Raw genomic sequence first — 14931 nt, 5'->3', positions numbered from 1 at the left:
CTTCTAGAATTTTATCGTGTTGAGTTCAGACTGGGTCTGCAAGTATATCAGGGTCATTTTAAATCTCAGCCTTGCACTCTGCGGTTGGAATCACTGCAAATGTTATAAAAGTGCCCTCCATTCCATCACCCAAGTTATTACAGAAAACACTGACCAAAACTGTTCCCAGATAATACGCTGGGAGACCTACTTGATGTGTCCTTCCTCTTTGACAGCAATTATCAACAAAGGGTTTTAAAATACAGGCTTTCGTTAACAAGATTATTACAGACTATTATACAAAAGCCAAAACTCTATACATGGCACTGTGGTCAGTAAAACCAGTAACTTCCCTTCTGCAGATAAAGGCTGAGAGCCATGCTAAGAAACCTTTACAAAGTCAAATAAAAATCATATGCAATATCAGGGAAAAAGAAACCCAAGCTGCCCACAGCCACAGTCGCTGACAGCCCTCTACACAACTGCTGTTTAACAACTACAGTTGAAGAATATAAGCATGACTATTTCTGTATGCCCACACAATTCTGAACCACAGTCCAATTTAGTTTAGAAAAAAAGAGGTTTTTTGCTAAAATTACCATAGTATAGTTTTTTCATTTGTATTACCATAGCAACAAAGGACCTCACTTCAAATGAGATCCCCCCACTGCTCTAGGTGAAGTGCACAATGCTCATAATAAAAGACAGCCCCTGTCCCACTGAGCTTAGAGGTGACTATCCCCATCCTGCATCGAGGTGCAGGAGTTCATCTGCAGGAAATTCCCTCTAAGACCAGTGCCTAAACACGCAAGAAAAATCAGAGGCCAAAAGTATCATTTTCTGTACCCACTGGGGGACACCAGCACACGGGACGGGAGCAGTTTGCACTTAAGACTCTGTAACAGAGCTTAAGCTGCTGGTTTCTCCTTAACCCTGGCACCAAGATTTAATTCACTGCTGTAAGACAGAGATTAAATCCACAGAGTGGCTTCCACGCAGATGTCAAACAAATTTCATCAAAAAGTAGAGATCTGGAATGCTCTCCAAATCTCTGACAATCAATAATACCAGTGTGTTAATTGTCACTGTACTTTGCAAGGGTGCCACAGGAATAAAGCACAGTTTTCGCTCTCCTGGAGTCATCGCTATGGATTGCGGGGCGGAGGGATGTGTTCTGATTTATGCTTTAACGGACACTTTCAATGCCACTTCGCTAACCAATAAATAAATAAATAAAATTACCCTGGAACAGGAAAAGCACCAGAAGTTTTACTGACGGTGACAGCAGCCCAGGATGCCACCTGCGGGCGGCCCGCCGCTCCCAGCCCCTCCCGGAGAGCTGGCTTTGGGGGTGCCGGCGGGGCAGAGGCGGCGGGGGGCCGCCCCCGGCCCGCAGCACTGCGGGCGCGCAGCGGGCGCGGGCTGAGGCTCGCCGGGGCGGGCACGGCATGGCCCGGCCCGGCCCGGCCCGGCGCCCTCCAGCTACCGGCCCGCTATTCCTCCTCGGGAGAAGCGGCTTCCGCGGAGGGGAGCGCCGAGAGCTCCTCCTCCCGCGGCCCCGCCGGCAGGTCAGCCCGGGCCCGCGGCCAGCGGGCATTCGGCGAGGAGCGCTCCGCGCAGCCCACCGGTGACCGCCTCCGCTGCCGGCCGCGCACACGCGCGGGGCGGGCCGCCGGCTTTCCGCGGGGTGCGGAGCAGCCCCCGCCGCCTCTCCGCCCGCCGCCGGCCGCACCATGAGGAGGGCCGGGGCCCCGCCGCCCGGCCCCCCCGCCGCGGCCGCCCGGCCCGCACACGCGGCCGCCCCCGCCGCCGCACCGCGCAGCGGCGGCGCAGCGCGGTGAGCTCGGCCCGGCGCCGCCGCCGACCCCACGCCGCGGGGCTCCCGGCGGCCGCGCTCGCCGCCCGGCGCCGCGGGCAACTTGCAGGCAAGTTTCCAGGGAACTTTTCTTCCAGGAGCGGCTCGGGGCCGCGGGTGCCCGGGGCAGCCGGCAGCAGCGGGGCGGCCGCGGGGCTGCGGGCATCGCCCCGTCCCGGGAGACAGAGCCCGGCCGGGGCCGCCCGGGAGGGGGTTCCCCTGGGATCCCGCCGTACGCCCCCGGAGGGGTGTGCGTGGCGGGGAGGCGGCGGGGGGTCGCGCGAGTCCGTGCACGGGCTGTGGCAACAGGTTTTCTCCCGCAGCAGGGATGGAGGAGAGGGACTGTCCCCCCGCGCCGTCATTTCTTGCCGACACCGGGCTGCCGCCGCTGCCAGCAGCGGGAGGTGGTCGGCTGGTGAAGGGGACCGCTCGGCTGATTCCTGGCTTTCTCCTGTCCTGTCGCGGAGGTGGCTGGCGGCTGTCGAGGCTGATCCATCGGGCTCGGTTTGTGATGCTCGGTCTTCCCCTTCCCGGCTCTCCCTCTCCCCGAGTCCTGTGTCTGCACAGTGCAGTATGGAGGCTAGTGTTTCAAATTTCTTCTTCTTTGCCTAATCTGAAGGTCCTTTATAGCTTTAATTTTAAAATAATTAAGAGATGTCTTTTATATCGATCTATTTACCGACTTACTTTCGTTGGCAACTAACACATAAAGTTAACTATTCTTGATAGGCAATGTATTTCTGGCAGATTTTTTTTCATTGGAAAAGACTTGGGTGGGGGGAACACGCGTAAAATAACTCTTCCATGACTAAGTATCTCTTCATTTCAGTGGCAAAATATGTATCTATATCAATAAATGACAAATCCTTTACTTTTTAAAAAGATGTTCAAGAGGTTGTCTTGAATGTGACTTACTAAAATTTGTTGACATAAATATATTTCACAGCAGGATAATAACTGTAGTTATTAGTTCTAATGTATTTCAGGACATTCTCCTTGGGATATAAGTTATCTGCAAAGTTATTTCACTTCTGATTATTATTGGCAGAATAAGGCTCAGCTTTATAAAACCAAACATATTTGTCATAATTCAGTTTGTAGGTTGTCATAAGATGCCAAAAAGCATAACACTGTCCAGATCAAGGAGACCAATATACAGATATGAGCATGTTTTTTCAGATTATATGATTTTCAGGATAGTTTTGTTTCATTTTATACATTGATCTTTATAAGTTTTACTTTGATTTGTTTGGAAGTTCACTTTGCAAGCAGAGTTGAAGTTTGAGATCGGTTCTTACTACATAAAGAGCTGCATGAGTATAGCTTAAAATATTTCAGGAGGGTGCCCTGACAGTGTTGATACAGTATGGAAATCATGTGTCAGAAGATAGCCGAATTTAACACTGCTTGAAAATACTGCTTATTTTAACTAAGGAAAGAATAAAAGAGGAAGGATTACTAAATTGTAAAGCAGTTTCTTATGGAATTCCTTCCAAAAAATCACTGTATTCATATTCACCTTGCACTGAAATCTGAAACTTTTTTTTTTTTAAACTAAATTTACAAATGGTAAAAAGCAACAGAGACAAGTTCCAGGCACTGGAATTGATAGAAGAGTCTAGGGGGGAGTTATGCATCTTCCTTGCATGCTTGTTATCATCCAGGCGCAACTTTGAATTGTCTGCATCACAGAGCAGTATCAGGACTCCTTGCAGGAGCTCTGATTACATCAGAGATGCACTGCAGAATTCAAAATACTGCAGAGGACACTGGGGGGGGAAATGACACTTGCAGTGGAATTTTAGCATGTTACTCATGATTTCTATTTCTTTCCCTCAGAATGGCATCTTTAATAATTCTCTCCCCATTGTTTAGGAGTCTGGCACCCCTCCTGAATTTCTGCTGAAAGTAAGGGCAGTAGCGATTTCTAATTCGATTTCTTCACCAGACATAATGGATAAGAATATCATCTTGTGTAAGACAGATTTTTGAAAAGATGTTGTATCTTGCTTCACATGCACACCACACCATTTAGAGACACCAAAAGCCCTTGCTATGGGCCAGTTATTCTGTATTCTGTTTCTAGAAGCCACAACAATGATCAGGATTGTATAATGTAGTAGAAGAGAGTTCTTGCCCCAGCAGGCTTACAAACAAAATAGGAAATGATGCTCAGAGAGAAGTCACTTGCCCGAGATGAGAACACATTATCAGCAGGAGAGCTGGAGAGATGAACTGGGCTTCACTAACTCCCAAGCATTCAAAGGGCAGAATACTATCTCAGACAAGGAGGGATTTTACCATTGGGCCTTACTTAACCAGAGCTGGTTTATTTGAGGATTTTACTGTTACAGCATATCCTTAACGTTCATCTTGTTTAATTGTTGGGAAAATTGTGGCTATAGGCTAATGTGTTTGTCTGACCTTATATTCCAGGGTGTTGTCTTTAAGCCTAATGCATTTCTTACAGCCATCCCCAATGTCATCAGTCTGCAATGTATGAATAAAACGGTTTGCTTGTTTTTTAAGCTCAATAGCAAAAAAACCTCTTCCATTAATTAGATCTCTCCCATCTTAAAGCATCATTCTGTAGAAGCACCTTCCAAAGGAAAACAAGAAACATACACAGAAATGTATGGCTTTATTTTAATCCTTCTTCTGTTCCTTTAAGTCAGACCATCTTATTTCCTCCTTATTCTTCCCCCTTAGATATGATGCTATGTGTATCGGAGGCAAAGAACATGTAAATAACACATGTACATCATCAAATACCGTAGCTGCCTACCTGGGCTTGCCAGTTCTGGTTATGGAAAAAGAAGGCGCCACCTTTTATAACTGCAGTCATTGTGTGTTACACAGGGGATTAATTTGTCCAATTTATTGTCTCGCACAGGTCGAGAAGCTGGAAGCAAAGAAAGAAATTCTTTTTTCTTTGCTCTGTTGTTTCACAGTTGGTGCCTCAGGGTTACAACGTGTGTCTGACACACGCAGAACATTTACATTTCCCTCTCCCCATTTCTTCCCATTGTGTCAACAATGCATGCAGTAGGAGATCAAACCAGTGACAGAGATGAGCTGCCTCCTCATTTTTCCTGGCTGAGATTCAGAGGATAAGTTGTTGCTAACCAACATCATCTGGTATTACAGAAAGGAAAACGGTTAACAGCTCCCATTTATCCATTATATCGGTCATAATCTTTATTCTCTTTGGGCCAGCCCTGCCTCAGACAAAGTTGAGGCAGAGGGGAAAAAGCTTGTTTCTAAATAAAACAACAGTCGCTCTAAGAAAAGGAGCCCTACATAAACATACATCAGATAGCCCTGTTTTTCCATATCAGACCTATAGCTTGAACTCTCCCAGTGGCATTATTTCTACTGATGGTATCTTGGGAATGCTTTAACAGAAGACCAGCTCTGAGGTCATTAGGAGTACTTCATGTGATGGGACTGTATGTCCGGGTAATTGCAAGTTCAACTGTTCCAAACTTTCTGTGTTCCACATGCTCTAGCTAGCACTATCTGAGCCAGCTATCACTCTCCTCAGATCCCTTCATTTATCTGAGTCCTGCAGCTTTTCCAGTGGGCAATGGCAGAGTGCCATCATTTGTCATGAAGCTCCACTGATAATCCCAGTATTGGCTAGAATTTCTTAGAATGTGAATTTTTAATACAATTATGTTTCGTGTTAATGGTCTTTCTGAAAAAAAAAGACTTTTGGGTCAGCAGGCCTTCGCTCAGTCTTTCTTGAGGCAAGAGACAATCTGAAATCGATTGGAAGTTTATTTGAGTGCATTCCTGCGGGATTTTGTCAGTGCTTGCACTCACCGTTACTTCCAGAGGAGTTGAAAATTGCCCATCCCCCGCCGTGTGGATTTCCAGAGTCATAACTCTGGAGCAAAGACAGAGCAACTCAGCAATACAAGCAAGTATGTAGTGATAAAGCACTGAAAGCTAAACACAGTTAAGATTTTGGCATGGAGAATAGGTTACTTGCCAAATAGCTGTTCTCAAATCACTAGCAATAGTAATAGAGATCCCACTTTGTGATAGAAGCAAGATGACAAAGCTTACCGCTTCGCTTACTTCAGGCCAGAAAGGAGTACCACAGCTCTTGGAAGATCTGAATCACGCCTTGTCCATTCTTGTATATTCCTGTAGGCTTTCTTTAGGGCTTTATGCCCTAAGGGTAAGTTAGTTAATGATTTCCTTTTGTACTGAAGAGGATTACAGGTGAGTAATTAGGAAATATCACTCCATCCAAAGCTCACCTGGGGCCACCTGCTTGTAAAGGTATGTAAGGAACTGCTCTGTTCAAAGTAATCCCTCTGGGAAGTTTAGGAGCAGGACTGAGATAGTATTTTATTGAAAGCAGGATTGCAAGTCCCCTTGCAGCAAGGAAAGCCTGTAGCTCTTAAACTGAAGTGCAGCCATGTTTTGAGTACTTTGCTGTTGTATATTCATGGATTTTTCTTCTATAATAGGTATGTAAAACTATTGATGTGGTTTATAAACCCCAGCTTCTGAAAACGACAGTTCTGTGTTTAAGGAAGTCACCCTAGCAGGGTATATATCCCCAGGGTGCGTATCAAAGGGGAGGTAAGTACAGCCAGGAAAAGAACAAAACTATCTACTGCTACTGAAGCCAATCAAGTGTAATATTTATTACTTTGTGTGAACTCGAGGCTAGAAAGTCAGAATACTTGTGCATAATTAATATCTATTTATTGTACAATCTACTTAATAAATAAATACTCTTATCAAATGAAACTCAGCAACTCCACGCATTAAGCTGTAGCTGACTGTACAGATGGAAGATCTAGAAGCAATACTGTACAACCCTCCTATGTATGAGCAGACGTTCAGTCTGACTTTTAAAATGCAGTGAGTTAGGGAGGCAAAAAGTTTAACATTTCCAGTGCCTGCTTTTTATACCCATTTGAACTCTGTGGCCACTTCACTCCACAGACTTTACACTAGTGTTGTGTGAGCAGAATTTGAATGTGATTTTCAAAGTTGTCATAAGAATTTTTTGGTTTCCTATAATCAGAGGTGAAGGCAGTCACCTTGGCTCTCAGCTACTGTTCAATCCATTGTAAGGAGAAAGACCTATTACTGCATATAGGGTGTCAGTTGTAACTGAAATAATATTCCAATGTTTATGTAGAAATCATGTCTTTCTTTGCAATCTTTTGTAAATGAGGCCGTAAAAAGGAAATTGCCATGTCATTAAATGTATATAAACTCTATACAAACATTTAATGTGATCATCAATATAAGTGGGGTTTTTTCCCAAATTGTTTCCATGTGGCCTTTTAGAAATTAGTCTTGTACTAACTGTTTTTTAGAAGTGTGTATTTACTGAACTGCAACATAATTGACTTCTGGTTCTTTCTATATACTTCATGGATACTAAAATACTTAAGATTTTTATGTGTAATAGTTAAATAAAAATATACAATTTCCTTTTCTGCAAAAAACACTTGAATTCTGTGTTCTTATGTGATACTGTCATAATTTTTATACTTCCATTCTGAACCAGGAATATCCTGCCACATGCAGGAATTATTCCTGGTTTCCCTCTATATCCACTGGGAACTAAGACACTGTATCTGAGACAGGAGAAGTCCCCCAGTGTGACAAATATGCTGAACAGACCTCCTGAACAAGGGAGCAATCCTTGACAGAGTCAGTTCTACCCAGCTGGACAAACCCAGCCTCACCAGAAAGGTCTTCTCACCATAGTCAGCCACTGCTGTTTTCTTCCCAATTATTTTTATCAGCCATAAATGTTTTTGAGCTCCAATCATTACATTTGTTCCAAACTTGAAAACAACCTCTCATTCACTCACCCCATATATCTGATTTTTGTTCCAGAAGACACTTGCAGAAGTAGCGAAGTGATGTGAAGTTATCTTCCAAGATGACTCTTCTACCTGGAGAAAATTCCGACTATGACTATAGTGCCCTGAGCTGTGCTTCAGATACTTCCTTCAACCACACATTCTTTCCAGAAACAGAAACCCTTAAGGGAGTCTTTTACCAAAGAGCCAAGCTAATTCACCCTCAAGAGGATCTCCTGAAAGGCTTTCACCCCGATGATCGGAAGCATCATATTATTATAAACGTAGGGGGCATTAAGTATTTGCTCCCGTGGACCACGCTTGATGAATTCCCATTGACACGTTTGGGACAACTAAAATTTTGTAACAATTTTGACGACATTCTAAACATCTGTGATGATTACGATGTGACATGTAATGAATTCTTTTTTGACCGCAACCCAGGGGCGTTCAGGACAATCCTGACCTTTTTGCGGGTTGGAAAACTTCGGCTCTTGCGTGAGATGTGTGCACTGTCTTTCCAAGAGGAGCTGCTCTACTGGGGAATTGAGGAAGACAACTTGGACTGGTGTTGTAAAAGGAGATACCTGCAAAAAATGGAGGAGTTTACAGAAATAAATGAACGAGAGGATGACCTCATAGAAAATGAAACAACAGGTGAAACAGTAGAAGAAACAAAAATTGGCTTGTGCATGAAAAAGTTGCAAGACATGGTGGAAAGGCCCCAGTCTGGCCTCCCTGGAAAGGTGTTTGCTTGTTTGTCTGTTTTATTTGTAACTATTACAGCAGTGAACTTATCCATCAGCACCATGCCTGACCTGAGGGAGGAGGAGGAAAAAGGTAAGTTAGCTTTTCAGGATGGAAAATGGTATGTGCTGGGAAGAGCAGAACAAGTACAAAGTCTGATGATACTGATTTCAGTGGGGATTTTGCAGCTGTCTTTAGAGGGAGGGAAAATAACACAATATTCAAAATCTTACATGACTGTGTCTAATTACTTGTAAGGGAATTAACCATATCAAGTTTTATGTCCAAAGAAAATTTTGTTAGTGTGCACTCTTCTGTACAACTGTATATTACTTTGTTAAGCTTTGTTTTTGCTATCAGAAAGCCTGAAATTACCGAGCAATGTCTTCTGTGTAATAAGGAGTTCTTTTCTAAGTTTTGCATTTAAGTTGTTCCAATTTGTCAATGTGTTTCCCCATAGCAACAACTTTGATTCCTTTAATATTTTGGGTTTAAAAAAAACAACACGGAAACCTCTCTTCCTGTCACCATACCAACTAAAATAGTTATTATCCAGTGCCGATTACAAACTCCTCCTCTTTCCTGCAGGGTGAGTGTTCCCAGATGTGCTACAATATTTTCATTGTGGAGTCTGTCTGTGTGGCATGGTTTTCCTGGAGTTCCTGCTAAGATTCATCCAGGCAAAGAGCAAGTTTGCATTTTTAAGGAGACCATTAACTCTGATAGACATAATAGCCATTCTGCCATACTACATCACTTTGCTAGTAGACACCACTTCAGTGGGCTATAAAAAGCCCAGCTCTGGGAACATCTACCTGGACAAAGTAGGTCTGGTCCTCCGTATTCTCCGTGCCTTGAGGATTCTCTACGTCATGCGGCTGGCCAGGCACTCCCTGGGGCTGCAGACGCTGGGGCTGACCGCTCGCAGGTGCACCCGGGAGTTTGGTCTCTTGCTGCTCTTCCTCTGCGTGGCCATCGCACTGTTCGCACCGCTCCTGTATGTCATTGAGAACGAGATGGCGGACTCGCAGGAGTTTACCAGCATCCCCGCGTGCTACTGGTGGGCTGTCATCACCATGACCACGGTAGGCTACGGAGATATGGTTCCCAGAAGCATTCCCGGCCAAGTGGTGGCACTAAGCAGCATACTGAGTGGCATCCTCCTCATGGCATTTCCAGTCACCTCCATCTTCCACACGTTTTCACGCTCCTACATTGAGCTAAAGCAAGAACAGGAAAGGATAATGTACAGGAGAGCACAGTTCTTACTAAAAACAAAGTCTCAGATAAGCAATGCGTCACAAGGGAGTGATATTTTATTCCCCAGTGTCTCTTCTGAGGCTAGGGACAACGAATGAAATTTAAATTACTATTTATCCTGATGTCAAATAATGTTCTGTTGTATCAGATTCCATCTTTTAATTTGCTTTGGAAGCATTTTACAATTAACTGTATCCCAGCCGAAACCAGGACACCCTCACATTAAAATGAAGAAAAGGAGCTATTAACCAGGAACTGATGTGGTTTAAGAAGTCTGTTATTACGCTGTTTCATCCCCCCCCAGTATAATGGATAGGACAGATCTTTCCCTGAGATCATACAGTGGGATTTTAGGAATTAAAAGTTCTCTGACAAAAAAAAAATAGAACATATAAGTATGTACTTGACAGGCTGTTTTGCCATTTGTAATACACATTTTTCCAACCGAATCGCAATGTATATAATCATTAAACAGGCTACCATTTTTCTTGTTCTTCTTGTATATAAATAATGTAAATACAACAAAATTAATGGCTAAATTCTCTCCCAGTAAAACGCCTTAGAGCGTAATGGAAATAACCACAGATGTTTGTCCCATTGTGCTCTTAAAAAAACATTAAGTAAGATTTGTCATTCACAACAGCAACTGTATATTTCTTTGCAAGTCAACCCTAAACGTACCAGAAAAGAAGAATTGAGCTGTTTGTATCATAACCTTGCTAAAGATGTAAATACTTATAGCTCACCAGCTTCAAAATTTAATTGAAGTTACAGTGTTGATCCTACGTCACTGAATGCAGTATTCCCAGGAACAAAGTCTTTGAGTTTTGTAGCATTTAATATTATTATCAAGAGGCGACTAGCTGCAAATCAAATGAAATATGCATGATGAGATGCCAGTCGTTCCCTACCATCTGTTTCCATGTTTTTACTTTACCTCAGATATGAAACAGAATTAAAAGAGGCCTGTTTCCAGGGGACACCCTACCATTACTTGGCAAATCAACGCTCCGGCTACCCGTTCACATTCAGCATTTGGTTCTTTAAAAGGAGCAGAAAATACACGGTCGTGGGAAGTTGCCAATGGTGAAAAAAGAAAATATCATTTGAATCATGGAGTGGGGGGGTACTGACAGCTTTATATTTTACTGTCCTCAGTCATGAGGGACTTAATTAACTATACTTTTGCCATCATTACAGACATCACAGTAATGGGGAAAATTTTAAATAGGATGTAGAAAGGCAATTAAGGTCCCAAAACACAACCATGTATTCTTCATCCACCCGTGTGTCTTGGTCTAGGTTCTCCTGCTGAAGTCAGTGGGAGCACAAGGGTCAATGAGACACTCAGGTTTGGCACAGGTTTCTATGGAGATTGACGACAGACCTCCCATGTATTTTAGAGGGAATGAGACTGGCTTGCATAACAGCTCAGGAATAAAACTTAAGAACTTTTAAAAAAAGAATTAAATCCACTTGTTTGATTTCATGTGTGCTTAGAGGTAAAGAAAAGCTAATCTTAAGAATTTCACTTTTTTCTCCCCTCTTTTTTAGTAAATTTACTTATTAACAGTTAAGAGCCAGGGAAATTTGGAATTCCCATCGCGTTCACCAATGCTTCTCTAACCTAATTTTCAGAAATACTATTGCTTGTTGGCATTTTTGGAGCAGGTTGCTAGAAATGCCAGAACACATGATGGTTTTGTGATTTCAACTGAGGCCAAGGACACAAACATTGTCCTTTCAAAAAAGGTAGAATAAGTTCTCAAACTATGCTGTTTGGCCAAGCCCATGTCACACTGGTTTTCTTTTCAAATGTCTTTAAAATACAATTTGAAGGTGTTCTGATATGCTTGTTCTTGAAGAATAATTCAAGAACTTTTCAAAATGCACTTTACAAATAATTAGGGCTCTAGCATTCTTCAGCCTGTCATAGGTAAATACGCCTAAGGAGCATTACTGCAGAGTGCTAAAATATCCAGCCTAAACTCTTGGCAATTAATTATGTGCCAGAGCTACGAATGTAACCAGCTTTTCACTCGTGTTCTTCCGCTTTAATTAGAGGACAAAAACCAGGAACATCATGACAAAAAAGGGACACATTTTCCATCCAAAATACTCTTAATTTCAAAACTGTTTGATCATCTGTAGTATTGGCTCCAACACAAGTGCTATACATCCTTCTACCTTTGTGTCAGCATTTATTATAAAAAGAACTGGTAATTAGATTAGTCCTGTTGCTTATCTAAGAATGTGTTTGACAGGCTGAGCCATAAATAAGAAGCTGTAAGTGAATATAAGGAGAAATCAAGACTTACCAAATAAAACCTAAGCTTATTTCCACGTTATGCTAGCTAATAAATGCTGAAGGTCTGTCCATTTTCTCAATGTCTTTACATTAAGTTAATGCTCATTTATTTCATGTATCACTTTATTTTTCATCCCAAAATTATAGCTTGATTCTGAAGTCTTTGTCCAGGGGGAAAAAAAAAAAATCACCCTAAAGTTGGTGTGTTGGTTGAGCAAACCTGTGAAAACATCTTGCCTGTTGCAAGTTCTGCCTAAGCCAGGAATAAATAAGCCGACCAGGATGTACCCCTATGTAATTTTGTACTTGGCAACACATTACTTGTAAGAATATCAACATGTTTTACTATGAATCACTGTAACAAACTTGCTTATCTTTTACAGGAGGTAATACATACTGTAGTCCTTATGCTAAATAAATCCAGCTATACGTCTTAAGAGCACAACATTAGTATGAAACCCACATGCTGTGTTCCAGCTTTTACTGTGAAGGCTGAAGGTTTAAGATGATTATGCCTCTTTACAGTATATTATCTGAATTTTAGTCAAATTCATGAAAATTATGGATTGATTCAAGAGCTGACTGTTTCCAGTGACACAGCTGACAGTTACCAAGTCAGCTATCACTCCTTTTTTGCATTTTAACAGCATGTGCAGTCAACAAGAAAGTTCCAATAAAAACACTTTGTGCTTTTATGAAGTCAAAAGAATTGTTTGAATTGCCACTGATAGAGTGGTGCATGTCTCCAATAGAGATAGGTTTGCATTGCTATATTTATATTATCCTCTGTATACTGCAGTAATATGTACAGTATGAATTCCAACAGCAGTAGCTGTATTAATTTTGATTAATAAAGTGTTAGGCTCTCCTTTCATTTTCATGTGCTTCTTATGGTATAGGAAGACTGTTACACATGCTATAGGCATGCTTGACAACCTGGGGTCAGTATGAGAAATGAGCAGCAGCTGAGGGAGAATTTGGGCTATGAGCATCACTAGCTGAAGCAGGCTGGCTGTGATAGAAAGAATTTACTAGGAAATAAAATTACCTCAGTATAGAAAAATCTAGGTACCAATTCAGCAGCTTGTATAGGGAAAACTCTTTCTTGCATGTTGTCCCAAGAATCACAATCACAGTTAATTGGGACATAACTTTAAAATATTTTAACCATTTAACCAAAGAATCTAACAGATTCAGAAAAGAACAGGAAGGAGCCGTGGAGATTGAGAAAGAGAAAACCCTGATAAAAACAGAATTTCCAGGTAAGGTGGTATATTAAATTACTTTCTCCAAAATTTTTCCCTCCTCCAACCTCCTTCCTCAAAACCAATAACAAAAGCAACAAAAATCACTTGGTGAGCGCAACACTGATAAATGAAGACAGAGCCACAAGGCTTCTCTAACTGCACATCAAAGAACATCATTTACAAGGTGAGTTGGAATAATTTGTATTACACTAACATTCATTACAGGTCAAGGTCTTAGGGAAATGTCTCTTTAGGAAACACACTTATCTCCATTTGTCCATATTCTTTCCACGGTAATCCAGTACTCCAGATTTCCATAGTCAGAGGCTTTAGTAGTGTCATTGAATAGTCAGAGTCAGGGTCTTTAGCAATGTCCAATTAAACAATAAAAAAATCATGCAGAACTGAATCATGAATTTACACATCATCAGATGCACGTCTGGGAAGGAAAACTGGCATGCTCTATACATTCATGACGTGTGGGTAGAGTTTAACTGGGTATTGAGGCACAAAGTCTCCGAGTCCAGAGAGGTCAGCTTGTTCTTGGTCAGGGTCAGTTTGAAACGGTAAAGCAGCTGCAAACATTACAGTTCTTGGTAGCTCATGCCTGACTGTAAAATAGTTCTCTTCCATACAATTACTGATTTCTTTTATTTTTTGGCTTAGATAAGAAAAAAGACTAGTAAGTTAAAACAAGAGGAAAGGAACAGATACTTCTCATAACAAAGCTACAGAATTTCCCATCCCTCTCTTGGGTTTGCAACAGGCTGAAAACTGGACTGGATACTCTTAAACCTACACAGATTTAAACGACTGCGTTTATCAGAAATTAAACAGAAGTGACAAGTGTGACTCTGAAGACTGTGACATCAATCCCTGCTCACAAGTCAGTCAGTGACATTAATCCCTAACCTGAGCAGTTGACTCTGGCCCGGGTGTCAGAGAGTTTCACCATTTTCACATTCGTCACTCACCATTTTAATTTCTATTAGTAGTTTTTACAATAGCATATGGCCCACTTTTTTCTGCGCTAATAGTTCTGTTGGCTTCCTTATGCGAGATTTGACAGTTAATTTAATATCTGTTTATCCAAAAGATGATATGGGTACCAAAAATACAGGGAAAAAAAAAAAGCCCCAAGTACAATGCCTTCTGAGATGGTGGAACTGTGGTATCCCACAGGCACAAAGAGTGCAACCTACAGAAACCAGACAGAACTGAAGGCATGAAAGTAGAGTTCACGATAGTGGATGAATGTCAGCCCCATCAACAAAAATATACTTCAAAAGTTCTATTGCTAAAACAGAAAATGCTTGATACTAGATTTACCACTCACTCATTTACCACTTCCTCTGTGGCATTTTAACAATCTCATTTCAGCATTACGAATGATCTCAGTGTTCCTAACATAGTAAAGATCGCATAAAAAACAGGAAAGTGAAGACGACCAGTTTAGATCCAAAACTTGTACTTCACTGAATCAATTCGTCTCTGTGCATGTTCTGTCTTGTCTTGTAAACATTAGAATGTAAGTCCTTAGGACAGGATTCCTTGTTTTGTAGTAGTCAGTCACTATGTAAAATCATATACCACAAATAAAGATATATTCATACACCACAAATAAAGTAATGGAAAATTTTGCCTGGCTGCCAAACTGAAAATGTTCAGAGTTTGGCCTATTAATTATTAACAATA

The 14931-nt window shown here is 41.9% G+C and overlaps 2 protein-coding genes across 2 annotated transcripts; both read left to right on the top strand.

Annotated features, from left to right (window-relative positions):
- Positions 1–7658: 7658 nt before the first annotated feature.
- LOC142089715 (voltage-gated potassium channel regulatory subunit KCNG1-like) lies at positions 7659–12862 on the top strand. Its single transcript, XM_075166537.1, has 2 exons — positions 7659–8514; positions 9010–12862. Exons 1-2 carry the CDS (start codon positions 7755–7757, stop codon positions 9012–9014), a joined length of 765 nt encoding a protein of 254 aa, XP_075022638.1. The 5' UTR covers positions 7659–7754; the 3' UTR covers positions 9015–12862.
- LOC142089917 (voltage-gated potassium channel regulatory subunit KCNG1-like) lies at positions 9019–9779 on the top strand (the record flags this gene model as incomplete). The annotated part of the gene is given in 2 exon segments (XM_075167061.1): positions 9019–9070; positions 9073–9779. Coding segments are annotated over 2 exon segments (759 nt in total), but the record flags the coding sequence as incomplete, so codon positions are not given.
- Positions 12863–14931: the final 2069 nt, after the last annotated feature.

The sequence above is a fragment of the Calonectris borealis genome, chromosome 17, assembly GCF_964195595.1.
Source record: "Calonectris borealis chromosome 17, bCalBor7.hap1.2, whole genome shotgun sequence".
NCBI classification, from domain to species: domain Eukaryota; kingdom Metazoa; phylum Chordata; class Aves; order Procellariiformes; family Procellariidae; genus Calonectris; species Calonectris borealis.
Note: the sequence above shows the minus strand (reverse complement) of the source record. Positions and strands in the feature narration are given on the sequence as shown.

Coding starts and splice junctions, on each gene's coding strand:
- LOC142089715 (XM_075166537.1), top strand. CDS start 7,755: ATGACTCTTCTACCTGGAGAAAATTCCGACTATGACTATAGTGCCCTG.